The following is a 15,795-nucleotide window of genomic DNA, read 5'->3' as shown; positions in this document are numbered from 1 at the left end:
ACTGTAAACATAAGACGGACTTGAGCCACGCACAAAAATACTTCAATTGATAAATCCTCAAATGCTGCGCGTATGGACTTCTAAACGTAATATTCCAACATCTAACACACTTCACTTGCGTAGAAAATCGTATAACCTTGTCCGAGCACTAAAACTGTACAACAAAGATGGCGAAGCGCGTGTGCGAACGAGGAAGCAAACAAGTCATGTGACTTGACTGCTAGAATGCATGCTGGGAGAAATATCGATCGATCGCTGTGCGCGTGCGTACCTGCGCAAGCAGACTCGTCACATTTTTTTTAACCCTTTATAAGGCAGAGGGAAATATCTTCCCATTCAATAATTAATCGTGTAACAGGCCAAGGAAATATTATTCCCAGTTGTGCATTGTGCTGCTATCTTATGGTGTCCAGACAAACCAGTGTAACATTAGGAAAGTGCGCATATATACCTTCTATTGTTGATGTATACATTGTTCTATGGCGACTACAGTAGTGTTGTGGAAATGGATAGCTGATATTTGAAGGTAAATAATATTGCAGTAGATATCTACATGACTTTTAAAGTTATAATATGATAATTATTTATACTTTACCTGTTTTATGAACCGAGCTACAAGTGAAGAAATTTTAAGATTATGTAAGATACAATATATTTATTTGTTGTATGCATGTGGGAAAATATTTCCCAGCACCCACATGTAGAACCAAATTTTTTTAGAATGTAGTAAACAATGCATTTCTGCAAAATAAATAAAGCTCACCGAACTAATTTCTAAATGTAAACTGTTTAAAATATGCAAATACACAGAATATTAGCTGTTATACCTGTAAAAAAATCGATTGATTTGACAGTTGGAATAAATGCTGACCAATTATGGTTTCAGATCATGGCATCTAAGAAACTAACTTCAGAAGAAGCATTAGCCCTATATTTTTCTTTGCCTGAAAATGCAAGTGAATCTGAAGAAGATGGTGACACTTCAGATGAAGATGAACCTTTTGTTCCAGTAGCAACTAGAAATGAAGCACAACAATCTCCATCTTCTTCGAGTGTCTGTGACCCAGGAACTTCTACGCATACGCCTCAAACAAGAGGTTTTGTCCAGCAACAACAAAAAATAAATGAAAGCCAAGAGAGGGCAATAACAAAGTCAGCAAATAGGCCTACGTGCAGACAAACTCGTGGCCTACAACGAAAATCAGATGAAATGTTAGATGAAAATCTAAGTAGGGTTAGTGCAGGCCAAGTTTCTTCAGATTCAGAATCTAGTGAGTCAGACGAGTGTGTAGTTCAGAGTAATGAAGAAATATGGTCCCAGAATGTACCCCAGTTTTATGAATCTTTGCCAGATTTTAGTGTACCTGTGCAACCTAGAATACAGTCCTTAGACTTGGTTGAGTGTAGCAGCCCAGGAGAATTTTTCTGTGCCATTTTTGACAATGAACTCTTTGAGCACCTAGTGTCTCAAACAAATACATATGCAAAGCAAAAACAGTTGGTCCACTGGACACCATGTTGTGTTGAGGAAATGAAAGCGGTGTTTGGCGTGTTGTTGCTAATGGCTGTTCATGTGTTACCATCATTAGACCATTATTGGTCTTCAGACCCACTCTTCAGAGTTGAATCAATTTGTCAGACGATGACTTGTAAAAGATTTAAAAAAATCTTAGAAGCATTGCACTGTAATGATAACACAAAGGCCAAAAAGCGTGGAGAAGAAGGGTATGATAAACTGTACAAAATACGGCCTGTATTTTCTGTTCTTCGATCTAAATTTGTGGCACTGTATACTCCTTCATCATGTCACTCAATTGATGAGTGCATGATACTCTTCAAAGGGCGGTCTTGTATGAAACAATATATGCCACTAAAACCAATCAAACGTGGGTACAAAGTGTGGGCGAGATGTGATCCACTAACTGGTTTCATGAGCGATTTTGATTTCTACACTGGTAAGGGAACTGAAGTACATGAACAGGCATTAGGTTCAACACTTGGTTCAAGAGTAGTTACTAAGCTCTGTTCCAGTTTGTTTGGCAGCCAACAACCTACTCTGATTGTATTCGATAATTTTTTTACTTCTGTAGAATTACTGGAGATACTGTATCAGAAGAATCTCTCAGCTGTGGGCACTGTTAGGCAAAACAGACGAGACTTACCACCACTACTAAAGAAGAAGAACAAGTTAGCAAAAGGAGAGCATGTTTACTCAGTGAAAGCTTTTGTGTGTGCAATTCAGTGGAAAGACAACAGGCATGTAAACATCCTATCATCTGCACATAATCCTCAAGATATTGTCGAAGTGAAACGTACACAGAATGATGGTACAAGAACTTTAGTCAAATGCCCAAAAGCAGTAAGAGATTACACTATGTATATGAGAGGTGTAGATCGTTTTGACCAGATACGTGCAACATACACTGTGTCACGTCGTTCCAGAAAGTGGTGGCACCGAATTTTTTATTTTCTGGTAGATGCTGCACTTGTGAATTCGTTCATTTTGTACACACTTTCTGGTGACAGAGGTCAAATTTCATGCAAACATCTTGACTATCATATCAGTGTTGCAAAGCATTTGATTGGTAATTTTTCTTCTCGAAAACGGAAAGGTCCTATTTCTGCCAACTATTTGAAAAAACGCTTCCATAAAGATGGCAAACCCCTTGGAGTTCCTTTAGAAACTAGGTTTTCAAATGTTGGTGTACATCTACCTGTTGAATTGGCATCATTCAGAAGATGCAGACTGTGTTCCTCCAGTAAACACGAAAAAAGGACAAGAGTTGGTTGCAGTCAGTGTGATGTACCACTCTGTAGTGTCCCGTGCTTTAAGACATTTCATACAAAGTGAAGAATTTTGCTGGAACATGAAAAAAGCAGTTAAGATTTGTGTCTTTTTGTAGGCCATGGGAATATTATTCCCACTTGTTAAATATTTGAGCAGGCCATGGGAAATAATTTCCCATGCTATTTTGAAAAAACTAACGCAAAACATTGTTATATAAGGGTTTTGTGTATGATACTATTTCCACTGTATTGTAAATAAAGTAATAAAACTGTCTAAATATAACATTTCATAGTACTGCCTTATAAAGGGTTAATAGACATCGAAAACTGTGGTTACTCGCCATTATAATGCGTTATTTTAACTTACATTTAATAAGATAATTATTATTTAAAGAGTTTATACAACAAATGTATTGGAAAGCTAAGGTTATTTACTGCTGATGCGTATACATTTCATGATGAAAAATCCCGCACATACACGTTCCCGACTCTACGAAAATTCCTGGCTTTTTCAAGGTATTCCCGGTGCTCACGAAAATTCACGGTTATTTCACGGATTTCCCGATTTCCCGGTTGAGTGGCCACCCTGAGGACGTCCCAGGAGCCTCCCCCGGAGGCGATGGACGTGTCCGCGGAAGACGTCCAGGTGGAGAGGCCACGAGAGGCCTGGACGCGCGAGCAGGAGATGCAAATCATCATCATACGTCTCCTGGGGAGGCTGTGGCAACTCGAGCAGGACAGGAGGAAGTCCCAGGGGCCTCCCCAGGAGGCGGTGGAGCTGTCAGGCGGAGTCCCGGAGGAGAGCACGCCTGAGGCCTGGAGGCTGGAGGTTCTGGTCTTCTATGCGTCGCTCGTCGTCGTCGCAGTGGCCATGGCGGGGCTGCAGCTGGCCTGCGCTGGCCTCGTCGAGGAACAGCAGCGCCAGTGGGATGCCCCGAAGGACACCCCGTGCCAGGTCTACATTGAACTGCCGGTGGCAATGCAGCTGGCCTGCGTGAGCCTCAGCGAGGAGGTCCAGCGGGGCCAGTGAGCCGCCAATGGAGCTGGCCTGCCACATCCCCGCACTGAGAGAAACATTTGGTTGGTGCAAACAAAATTTGTTTGAAACAACCAAATCATTTGTTTACATATGAGCAATTATATATTTAGTTGTTCTAACCAAATATTTTTTTTTTTCAGTAAATTTGATTGCGCATGTTTTCCATTCAGCCAAATATTTTGTATGGCCAAACAAATGTCTTATTGGTGTAACCATTTTGCTTTAAGGTTACTAATTATTTTGTTGGTTTGACCAAAAATATTGTCAGGTCAACCTAATATACATGATTAGTGCAAACATACTGTTTTAAAATTACCAAATATTTTGTCGGATCAAAGATATACTTTATCAATCCAAACCAATCTTTTTTTACTCTCAACTAAAAATTAGGTAAAAACAAAGAAGTTTTTATCATTTTCTATAAAAATTTTGTTGGTTGAACAAAAATTTCAGTGCAACCAAATGTTTGATTGACACAAAACGAACGGTCTATCGTACCCAAGTATTTATTCAGTTCAACTGCTAGTTAAAATGATTTTTTTTTTTATCCTCAGCCAGTTTTGGTTGTGTATATTTATTATTTTCTTCTACTAAATCCTTCACTAAAATAAGCCAGTTATAATTAAATATATTTTTATTAAAACAAATCTGTTACTCCCAACCTAATATGATTTAACAAAATTCTTATTCTCTTTACCAATACATTGTTTGTTCAATCAAATGCTTGTCATTAACTAACAATACATTTGATTGCTTCGGAATTATTGCCCAATTTTGTTATGTTCAACACAATATAATTTCCAGCCTAGCTTAATCAAAAAACAAAAAGGAATTTTATTAAAAGATAAAATTTATAAATTGTATATATATTTAAATGCAGGAAAAACTATCCTTGCATTTAGACGACCACAGTAGAGCAAAACTGACAAATAAGTAAACACAAATTCTGTCTTATAAAGAGTTAAGCAACTGCAACTTTTAAAGACAAGACTATTTTATTCATTAAATGCTCAACTTAAATACCTACTTATATTAGTATTGAAACACCTATAGATTAACAGAATAAAGAGGCTGAAAATTGACTTAAAATATAAAATTATTGATAAAAATACCAACATAGCAAAAGCAGAGCAATTTTGACTGAACACAATTTATATAGAAATAGACCTAAAAATTTTTCAGATTTGACTTCTGGCTGAAGTTTAAAGCTGTGTGTTCCTTTTCCCACTGGCCGATTTCTTAGCAAACACATTTCAGTTCTAGTTTGTAGCACTACTTGATTCACTTACGTATCACCTATCTAGGCGTCGACTCACAGTAGCAGAGGGGTGTGTTCAACTTATGTTCACTCATTAACAATCTGCAAGAGTTAAAGTTACCATTATAGCTTGCAACCAAATGGATATGCAAAATATCTCACTTCAGAATTCACGAAGTATAAGAATACAGAAATACAAAATAGCCTATTTTAATTAGTACCAATTAAAATATTAATCTAAGGAAAATATTGTTTAGGAAAGCAAGGAAAAAAAAATCTCTAAATGACTTCTCACACTCTACTGTTTATATATATATACATACATATATATATATACATACATACATATATATATATATATATATATAAGGTGTACAATAACTTCAAATATATTTGATTTTGCGATAGTTAAGGTAAACAGTTTTTAAAGGCACATTAAAGAGTTAGTTAAAATTCATAACTCTGTGACTATTGTTAATTACTTTTAAATTATATCAAATGTCCATTACAATATTAATTAGATACAAAAATATGTTAGATTAACTCCTGAAGGAAATATAAAATATACGGATGAACAGCAAGTGTAAAGTCATATAGTATGTACTTAATTTGTTATAACGAGTGTATAAATTTAGTTTTTGCAAATAAAATACAATTATGCTTCAATTTGAGTGAATTTTTTTTTTCTTTTTTAGTCAAGTGGCTGTTGATTAGATTCTTACTGTAATGAGACAGCACAAAATCAAATTTTTCCCAATGATGCTACACATCTGGTAACCATTGCAAAAAGACTATGACTGACATCTTCTTTCTCCTGTGAAAGCAAATAACTTACTAAGCAGGAACATAAGGGTGCATAACAGAAGGTTTTGATAAAATAAACTAAGAAAAACAACAATATACAGAACTGCAACATTTAGTCTGCTGGTAATTGCTTTCAAAAGATAAATGAAAAGTAGTACTTAATTATGTACCTGAAATGTTTCTTAACGGGTCAAATTGAATCTTCAGACAATATAAAAAATTGGTGAAAAATTTATATAGGTAAGTACCTTACTAGGACCAGTTCAAATTTTTAAGAAGCTATAATTTAGCATCTTTAAAGTTCTTAAAATTTTTTCTTCATTATATGAATACATTTTTGAATAATATTGATTAAAAATTTTTTTTCTAAAAATAATTTATACACTCATTGTCTCTCTTAAGCAACCGTACATTAACTAAATGACAGTACCACCAACCACTTCACACAAATTTTCCATGGAGCCAGAAAAAAATTAACCATGCTAGGTACATCTAAACGGAAGTCATGGTTGTGTTAGAAAAGATCAAGAAAATCTTAATTTTTGAAATGACCTCCACCTTCTTCACTGAATCTTTCTGACAGCTGGAAAAAAATTCCTTGATGTAGTGAGTAATGTTTCTGGTATGTTTCTTTAGCAGAATTTCAAGTTCCTCAAAGGAAAGTAAAAAAAATCTTATAATATTAATTTTTATGCAGTTATCACACATAGAAAAATATGAAATATTAAAAAAAAGAAATTTTCAAAATATTTTTTTTCTAAACAAATTATTCTCAGACATAATAAAATTTATTTTACCATAAATAATTTTTTATGGATACACTCCAACAGTTCCAAATGATATTTCACTAAAGTCCTAGCTAACCCAAAACTTTCAGAACATGGGCTCAGTTGAGACATAGAGCTTACTTGCTGCTGATAATCTTCAATTTTATCACAAAGTAGACCCAGGATGATTTTATTGATTATGTCTCTTTCTACTTCAGTAAATTCATATGCAAATATTTTTTGTTGGAATAAATTTTTGTCAAAACCACATGCTGCTCTCAAAAAAATGTATGCTTGCAAGGTAAATGAAGGACCTTCATTTGAAAAACACAAATTTTCAGTAAGCCTGTTTTGTTGTATCAATTCATTTCTTGCCTTACAAAATGTTTTGCTAGTTACTTCACAGATGCTGTTCACAACCTGGTCTACTTCCTCAGCAGTTACGGGGACCACATCGTGAGGGTTGCTGCGGACCACGAACCCATACTCCAAGTAGAGCTTGCAATTGGAATGTGGGCCGTAGCTGATGAAAACCTGGCTGTTGGGCTGCCACTCGCCCGAGCTAAATAGGCAGTACGCCTCGGCCGTTTCCTCCACTGTCGTATTTGTGAGACACGAGTGGTTGAACAAGTCCAGGAATGGAGCGAGTGCCAGCGTGTTTTCGTCCCTGAGCTTGACGGCACTCGTCGTCGGCTTTACGTACACGGCTCGCGTGTTCACGGTGTTCCACGCCCACTGGAACGATGGGAAACTGAACACATCTGCCAGCAATGATTTCCCGCAATGCTCGCACAAGCTGCGCTTTCCGATTGTGGAGACCAACTGCTTGTAAGCCTCCACGACCATCCGCTCCTGCACATGCACCCCATCACGCAGATATGTCGGGAGAGCTGCTTTCTCCCGCCCGGACAGCATCAGTGGAGTCGTGTACTCTCTAGGAAGAGATCTGATGTAAGCATCCCACCGGGACTCGTGCCCCAAATGCCTTTCCCAAGTAATGAATGCAGCGAGAACTTGCTGGTTGCTGAAAGCCTGGCTGTGATCCGCACGGCAGAACCAGTTCCCAATGCACGACTGCAGCACCGTGTGAACGGTTATCAACAAACGCTTCGGCAGCCTGATGAGCAAGCTGTCTTTTTGAAGGTACGTGGTAGAGAACAGGCCCCTACCAGTGTCATTGAAGTATGCCCACCGAATATTGTCTGGCAGGGCACAATCCTTTTCACCCATCCACTGAACTAACTTACTGCACACGCTGTCACCATCTTCGACAACACCCTTCTTCCATTTCCTCTTCCGTTTACGCTGCAATCTTCCCATCCTGCAAATTCCACCTGAACTGTCACATAATAATTTGATAACCTACGCACATTGTTTGGCTTACAAGACAAAATAAAAAGTAAATTTTGGATATAATTTCTTCATTTTATGCACATTTACAATCATTCCAGAATATAATAAATATCTTCAATAGGGTTATCATGCACAAATACTTTAATTAAACAAACACACACACTAAGTATTTCACAACCATAATTATATGGGTACTTGATATGTTTCAATGCTTCCATCTTGCCTTTCAGTTTAAACATACAAGTAGTAGGTGAAGCCAAGATTCAGAAACTTGATTTTAACCTACCAGTTATAATTAATATGAATCGAGAAATGAAACACCTAATCTTATAAAATCTAACAAGCCTAAAATATTTTTTTCTGCTGTTTTTCCGACTAGTAAGGATGTATTCTTTATAGATGGAGCCTTAACAAAAGGATTCTTTAGTTTCAAGAGTTAATTCAGTGAGAAACTAGCAACGATATTCTAATTCTGTCGACACCAGTGTATAGACACAGAAATACTTTTTTGGCAGTCATTTATTTGCTTGCAATTATTTTTTTCTAATTTTATTTTCAGGCAATTACATTTTTCATACATTCAAGAACAGTAATGGATAAACTCAAGTAAAAGGAACAACAGTTGGCTAACAAGTAACAGACTAGCGCTACATTTCTACAAAAAGATATTACAAACTCCTTAAGGATGTATGACATGAGTAACTAATCCTTTAACAAAAGGCTGCATTAGCGGTTTCATAAGGATCCTCAAGACTATTCAGAAAACCAACAAAAATGGCTGATATCCTTCAATATGCACTTTTCAAGGTTCCTTTAAGAAGATAAGTATTTTGAAACAGCATAAAAGTTTTGCTTAAAATAAAATGTAACAAGTTTTTTTTTATCCCACTATTTTTGGTGTCACTTTCATTTCAGAAATGTTTTGGCATAGAAGTCAGGAATCCAGGCTGGTGAGCCAATGATTACAGGTCACAAATTTATAATTCATGGAAATATTTCCTTCTCTGTTCCAGAACTAGGTGTCGACCCTTCATCACCCTGTGACAAGAGGCAATCTAAAACCACTGCAGCGTAACCTTGTCTTGAAAACATCAGGAGCGCTGTAGCATCCATCTCTGTGCTGCTACCTGGGATCATCGCACCGAGAATTGAGCAATAACAGGGTGTCTACACACAGGTCACAAAAATCCCATAATAGTAAGGAAACTAAAGGACTGACAGGAAATTAACTAAAATGTCCCCTAAATAAGCAGCAATGGTGCTGGAAGTCATGAAACTTCAAATCCAGCAGCCTTTTACGAACTTAATTTTGTTTTTTTATGCCTCACTTTAGTTTAGGCCTATAGTCATGTGAAGTATTTTATCCCTGCACATGTTTTAGCTTTTTTAACTTAAAAATCTTTATGTTCCTGCAAATTGTAGAATATTTTGTATTGCATTTGCTCATGTTTATTTTTGGTTTTGTATGTAGATTTAAAAAATCACTTAGTGATATTAAAAAAAATTGTAAAAAATTATTGTTAAAAGGTTCTGAAAAAGTCCTGAAATTGGTTCACCACATATTTGAAGACACCCTAAATAAGGATTAATAATCATGTAATAATTGCCTGTCTATTATATAAGTATATTTTATTTGTGTAATTCAATAAATAAAGAATAATAAAACTTGAGTGCTGTAGTAGTAACCTTGTATTTATTATGTCCTATGCAATATACAAACATCACCTGTGAAATAAAAATACTTCTCAGTTACACATAACCACTGAAGTTTGATAAAGTAACTACACAATGTTCCTTTCGTGTCACAGAATAGAGTTTCCGAACTGACCCAAGTGAAGGATTTTCTGAAAATGATTGAGTTTGACTGGTTTCATTGTTGTCACAGATTTGTTATACATGATGAAAAATTCATTGCACATTCCCAGTTAATTCCTGTGGTCGGGTTAACAAAATGAAGCCATTAATTATTCCAGGTGTAATGTAAAGGTAGGCCCTATATGAGGCTAAAAATGGCAGTATTGAGCAAAAGGTTAACGCAGGATTAAAAATACCCCTTAACAGAACGGAAATGGAATACCGTGACACAAATGGCAAGACAAGAACAAATATTGTTCTCAACAAATCAAAATATAATATGAAAGTGCAAATACTGTACCTTAATGTTGTTTAGGCCTGTTCTACAATGGCAAGGAAACGAAGACAGATCACGTAAACAATGACAGATTTTCCAGAAAATTTTACTATCATGTCTCTAATGCTTTCACAATGCACAGAAATGTAAAAATAGTAACCAATGAGAATGCATTTCAAGGTTACGAAATATTAATTTAAAAATATGTATTATGCTTCAAGAACCTAGCACAGGCAGAATTTACATACATAATAAAAATAAACAATAAAGTAATAGCAAAACACTATATATTCTTGTACTTGAAACAATATTTAATGTATTTATAACATAATCATTGCTACCACCACAGCCAAATACTCAGCTTCTATTGGTTGGAGCAACGTAAATGGAATAGCTCAGCATTGCCGAGCTCATCCGTACAGCTCCGTCTACGTGCTATTCTAGAAACTCTGTTCTGTGAAATCCATCTCCATTTCCATATCATTATTGAATGGGCCTTAAAAATGCCGGACTTATTTTGTCAGATAAATGAGTACCTATACAGAATGGAGTACAAAATTATAATTTAAATTCTTTTAATATTATTAAAACTACTTTTTTTGCTCATTTTAAAACACAATTTCACGTTGGCATGTTGCACATTTGCAAATTGCATGTGGCTATCTGATTGGCTGAATGGAAAGCGGACGGGAGATATGTGGAAAGAAGTTTTAAATTTGTCCATGTTTGTCCCCAGATTCATTACAATCCCGAGCTGCTTCTGGTTCCACGCTCTCGAATGTGCAGCGGTGATTCTAATAGCCTGGTTTCATGTTTCCGGGATGTCTGTCCCGTCATATTCTGGTCACAGGCCATCGTGAACTCGGCTCAAAGCAACAGGACCTCCAAGTTTATAGTGGGTTCCAAACCACTCGATAACTTACTAGGTGCACTTTCATTAAGTCATACCGATGTTAGAGGAGAAAACCAGTAAGACTCATTATTCACATCAGCGTGTTGTGTGAACATGCTATTTCTTTAAGTAACAATATAAATTTGTCAGCTACAACTTAAGTAATAAGTTTAATTTCTAGTATTTTAAAGGCAGATGAAACAGTCTTACTATTTTATTCTGTTTGCAATTCATCTGCCCTATGGCAAGGAGCCTCCAAACCACCACCTCTCTGAAAACTCTTACACCATTTCTCGCAACCTCTTCCTCAATAAGACTCTCACTTCCAGAACTTCCAAAAATTCACCCAGCCAACTCATTTCAATGAGTCCTCCTCCTCCACACCATATGCCAATTTCCCTCATGGTATTTTCTGTTTTCTTCCCTTTTAGAACTTGTTAACAAGTAGAGTACCTAGTGACTTCTGTGAAAAAAGTGTGTACTTATGTACACGTGTTAGACGTTATACTGACTTGGCATAGTAAAAAACTAATAAAATAATAAAAGTACTTAGTGATATGAATACGGTTCGTAATGATGGACTCGTGAAAGCAGTAGCGCCTCTAAGGCCGGGTTTATAGAAAACGCAAGAACGCAGAAACGCAAGAAACGCAACTACGGTAAAAGTCCAACCTTAACTCTTCTACCAGCACGTTTATAAAAAACGCAAGACACGCAATAACGCAAGAACGCAACGCAGAAGTTGTTCAACTTTCTACTTCTTGCGTTTTCTCCTTGCGTTTCGGCCTTCTATACTGGTTGCTTAGTATGTGAAAACTGAAACTGTTATGTAATGCATATAGAAGGCTCTGCGATTGTAATTAATCGTTACGCTTGTGTTTATTTATGTTTTGGGCTGGCATTCTTCAAGTGAATACAGCGCAATGGAGGAAGCTGATGAATTTCTTGTTCAGCTTATCCAAAAATTTTCCCTACCTGTACGATAAGTACAACAAAGATTTTAAAAATAATCATGACTTATTCCTGAAATTTTAATTTTTGACGTTGGCGATGGCCGGCGTCCTTGCGTTTTTTATAAACGACTGTGAATTTCTTGCGGTTGTCGCGTCCTGCGTTCTTGCGTTTCTGCGTTCTTGCGTTTTCTATAAACCCGGCCTAAAGGCGACTGATGGCAGTTAATGTTAAATGTGATATAGACAATTGTATTGCAATTTGTTCTGGTCGTCGCAGCTAAAAAAGGTAAATCTGTATTGTACGGATTAGCGCCAAAAAAAATCGTACAAATATGAAATAACTTTCATTATATGCTCTTTTACGTCCTCTTTTCAAAACCGCCTGCGGAGATTAAAAATTCCAATTACTTTTGGAGATATCGCCGTTCTTATTTTGCAATACAAGCCCTATGTAATCATTCAACAGACGACATTTTATATTTTGCCGTGTGGGCGTGAATGCCTAAATAACAGTAATTTTCAATAAGGTAAGGTTAGTTACATGATAAATACTTCAAAATAAACGGAAATTATAAAATAATATCAATTAATTTTACTTGTATAGTTTTAAGTATTTATAATGTAACTGACCTGACCTAACAAAACGGGACAAAGGTAGCTTAGGTCAGGTCAGCTACAGTATAAATACTTTGAAACTGAACGGACATTAAAAATAATAAAAATTAATTTTAATGGTTGTTTAGTTTTAAAGTATTTATAATGTAGCTGACCTGACCTAACAAACCGGGAAAAAGGATGAACAGTAGGAACTCACGTAATTTTCATTTTACGTGATGTAGTCGTTCAACTACGTCGCAAAAAAAAAAAAAATCATACTTGTAAACAAGCAACAATGGTGAACGCGGGAAGCCTACGATTCACTCATCTTTCTGGACATACCCGAATACTCACGTTGGCAAGCCTTCTTTCAACAGACGAGAAGCAAACGCCCGATCGTGCATCTTCGGTTTTTTTTTTTTGTTTATTGTAAATAAATATGCAACTCATGAAAACTAATGGTCAATTAGATTATGTTAGCTACATTATAAATACTTCAAAACATTGTGGATGGTTGATTTGGTTAGGATAGCTACATTAAAAATACTGTGAAATCATGTAAACGGTTTCCTAGCGCTGGATAGCTACATATTAAAAAGTTATTTGCTAAGCAACCATAAAATGATTTTACAGTTTGTTTAATGTAGCTATACTTACCTAATATAACCAACCATCCACAGTGTTTTAAAGTATTTTTAATTACTTCTTGCTAATTTTAAGAAAAGAAGGCTTGCCAACGTGAGTATTCGTGTATGTCCAGAAGAATGTGTGAATCGTAGGCTTCCCGCTCAACGCCGCATCAGTGCACATCATGAAAATTAAAAAATTCCATGTCTCCTAAAGTATTTGGAATTTCTGATCTCCGCCGGGTTTAGTGAAAAGAGGAAGTTAAAGAGCACAGAATAAAGGTATTTTCGGATTTTTAATTTTTTTTTTTAAAAAATCGCCAAAAAATGAATATTAAAAAATTCGATATCTCCAAAAGTAATTGGAATTTTTTATCTCCGCAGGCGGTTCTGAAAAGAGGACGTAAGATAGCATATAATGAAAGTTATTTCATAATTGTACGATTTTTTTTGGCGCTAATCCGTACAATACAGATTTACCCTAAAAAATGTTTTGATAATATATAATATTAATTTTTGTTATTATTGTAATAATTATCATACATAAAGTTCAAGTTATATAACGAAAAGGGTATAATATTTTGCAAAATTCTATATTAGTTGTTTTTGCGTAACAAAAAAAAACATTACAAATGTGTCATGTTACAGTTCTACTAACTATTTTCGTGTTTTTATAGAGAAAGGAGTGTAAAAAAATATGAGATTTTATTTACCTTCAAAGTTTTTACAGTTAAAGTGTTGTTTTCACGTACGATTACGAATTTTTTTTCTCTTCACGGCACAACTGATATTGGCCTACGTTGTTATTGCAGCCATAAGAAATTTGTTTTATTTAAATTAATTGGATCGCAGATCTTGCCAACGACAAGCGGTACAGTGTGAACGAGGGAAAAATCTCTTCATCATATTGTTTTCCATCAAATATCTGCATTTAAATTTTAGACCCATGCCTTACCAGGGACTCGCACCCAGAGCCTCTCGAAATGTAAGCTAGTGTGCATCCAACTATGCTACAGAGATCGGCCAACCACAAGCAAATCTGGTACTCGGTATTCCATATTAATAGCAATCGAAGATGTCAGTAGCCATGTTCTTGACACTTTCGGAAAAAAAAATCCTCTAGAAGTATATCTTAAATTTGACCACATTTTGCTAAACCATGGACATAAGTACCTTACAGTGCAAAGGGTTCTGGGTTCGAGTCCCGGGTAAGACATTGGCGTAAATATGGACTGCTTGAAAAATAAACTTCAGATAAAAATAATGGTGAAAACGAATACTGAATTTCAGTCTGGCTGCTGGCTAAACCGGAGACCATAAAATAATTTTAAAAAAATAATAGCTAAACCCAATTCTTGACCAATCAGTGTTTTAGACAATTTCTTAAGGAATATATGCATACATCATCTACTTTTTTGTAAGTAGGTCTGTGTATGTACTTTATGTTAGTCGGGTTTTCAATTAAAAATTAATCCTTGGATGGGGGGGGGGGGCGGGGCATGCTAGCGAAGTTTAATTCATTATAGAAGGGAAAAGAAATGAGTAAAACTAAAAACTTCGTATTAAACTTCAACAGTGATTCGCCCATTATCTCGCGCCTGTCCTCATACACTCAGTCGCACTCTCACAGTCCCTTCACTCCTCGTCGCGCCGCTTTCCTTCACTCGAGGAACTCTCTGAACTCTTCGAACTCTTGCGGAGGCCAGCGTTGTCACTTGTATGCCTATGGCATCATTTGACGTCGACCCAAGTGTCTCCTCGGCTCCTTCAGGCCGTTATGCCTCGTCAACGTCCTCTCTTGTTTCCCCAGTGCAACCATTAGTGCAGTGCATCGGCCAGGGACGAACCCGCGTGCGCCCTAGCATGCCAGTGGCTTCTTTTGTGCAATAATAATTCTGTGTTTGTATATTTTTCCCAAATGGTCACGGGCCTCGACGAGTATGTAAATAATGTAATCGTAATTTATTAATTCTGTAAATTTGTTGTTGATTAATGTTTCGTTTAGCTGTGTAAATATTCGGTGTTTTCTCAAGTGTGCTAGTATGTAATTGCAGCCTGGCGCGCCACGGGGCAGGACCTCTCCCGCGCCGGCCGATTTCTCCTCCCCTCCCCGCAGCCCGCGAGCTCCGGCCAGCTGGCGGGCGGGGAGAGTCAGTCGTGTTCAGGGCTCGAACGAGGACAGTCGTGTACGCCGCTCCGCGCTGCTCGCGAAGCGCGTGCCCTGAGCTCGTGGCCAGTCTTTCGTTTCCAGTTCACGGGTTGTCGCGGCAGTTAAGCTGCCTCCGCGAGTCATTCGCCGCCTTACTGAATTTACGAGTCTTCGAGTGACGTTACCAGCCGAGAGTTCCAGAACGCGGACGTGCAATTACGGGTCTCAGAACCTACATCGTCTTACGAAACGTTACGTAACGGGACGCGCGCGTATTGCGCTTCTTCACGGAGTAACCTTAAACTGGGTCAGTATTACGTTGACGTCGTCTGGCCGACGACCACCCCAGAGCCCGACCTGCACCCGCCAGTATACGCTCCCGCTAACGGAACACACCCCTGGCCATGGCCCACCCGAGTCAGGCGACCCGAACAGCAAT

At 37.1% G+C, this 15,795-nt stretch overlaps 2 protein-coding genes across 5 annotated transcripts; one reads left to right on the top strand and one right to left on the bottom strand.

Annotated features, from left to right (window-relative positions):
* The first annotated feature begins 436 nt into the window (after positions 1–436).
* Positions 437–3,095, top strand: LOC134533801 (piggyBac transposable element-derived protein 4-like). Its single transcript, XM_063371469.1, has 2 exons — positions 437–526; positions 887–3,095. Exon 2 carries the CDS (start codon positions 890–892, stop codon positions 2,849–2,851), a length of 1,962 nt encoding a protein of 653 aa, XP_063227539.1. The 5' UTR covers positions 437–526; positions 887–889; the 3' UTR covers positions 2,852–3,095.
* A 2-nt stretch (positions 3,096–3,097) lies between these two features.
* LOC134533802 (SET domain-containing protein 4) lies at positions 3,098–14,005 on the bottom strand. 4 transcript variants are annotated; one of them, XR_010075395.1, is made up of 2 exons: positions 13,921–13,999; positions 3,098–3,835 (listed from the first exon to the last, which is right to left on the bottom strand). XR_010075395.1 is itself a non-coding variant. In XM_063371472.1 (2 exons), exon 2 carries the CDS (start codon positions 3,842–3,844, stop codon positions 3,569–3,571), a length of 276 nt encoding a protein of 91 aa, XP_063227542.1. In that variant the 5' UTR covers positions 3,845–3,851; positions 13,921–13,978; the 3' UTR covers positions 3,098–3,568. The 4 variants fall into 4 exon arrangements, 3 of the variants coding, with proteins under 3 accessions (XP_063227542.1, XP_063227540.1, XP_063227541.1); XM_063371472.1 differs by having other exon boundaries at positions 3,098–3,851; positions 13,921–13,978; XM_063371470.1 differs by lacking the exon at positions 3,098–3,835 and adding an exon at positions 6,231–7,976 and having other exon boundaries at positions 13,921–14,005.
* Between the last annotated feature and the right edge of the window lie 1,790 nt (positions 14,006–15,795).

The sequence above is a fragment of the Bacillus rossius genome, chromosome 7 (genome assembly GCF_032445375.1).
Source record: "Bacillus rossius redtenbacheri isolate Brsri chromosome 7, Brsri_v3, whole genome shotgun sequence".
In the NCBI taxonomy this organism is placed as follows: Eukaryota; Metazoa; Arthropoda; class Insecta; order Phasmatodea; family Bacillidae; genus Bacillus; species Bacillus rossius.
The sequence above is the reverse complement of the archived record's forward strand: the minus strand, read 5'-3'. Positions and strand labels throughout refer to the sequence as shown.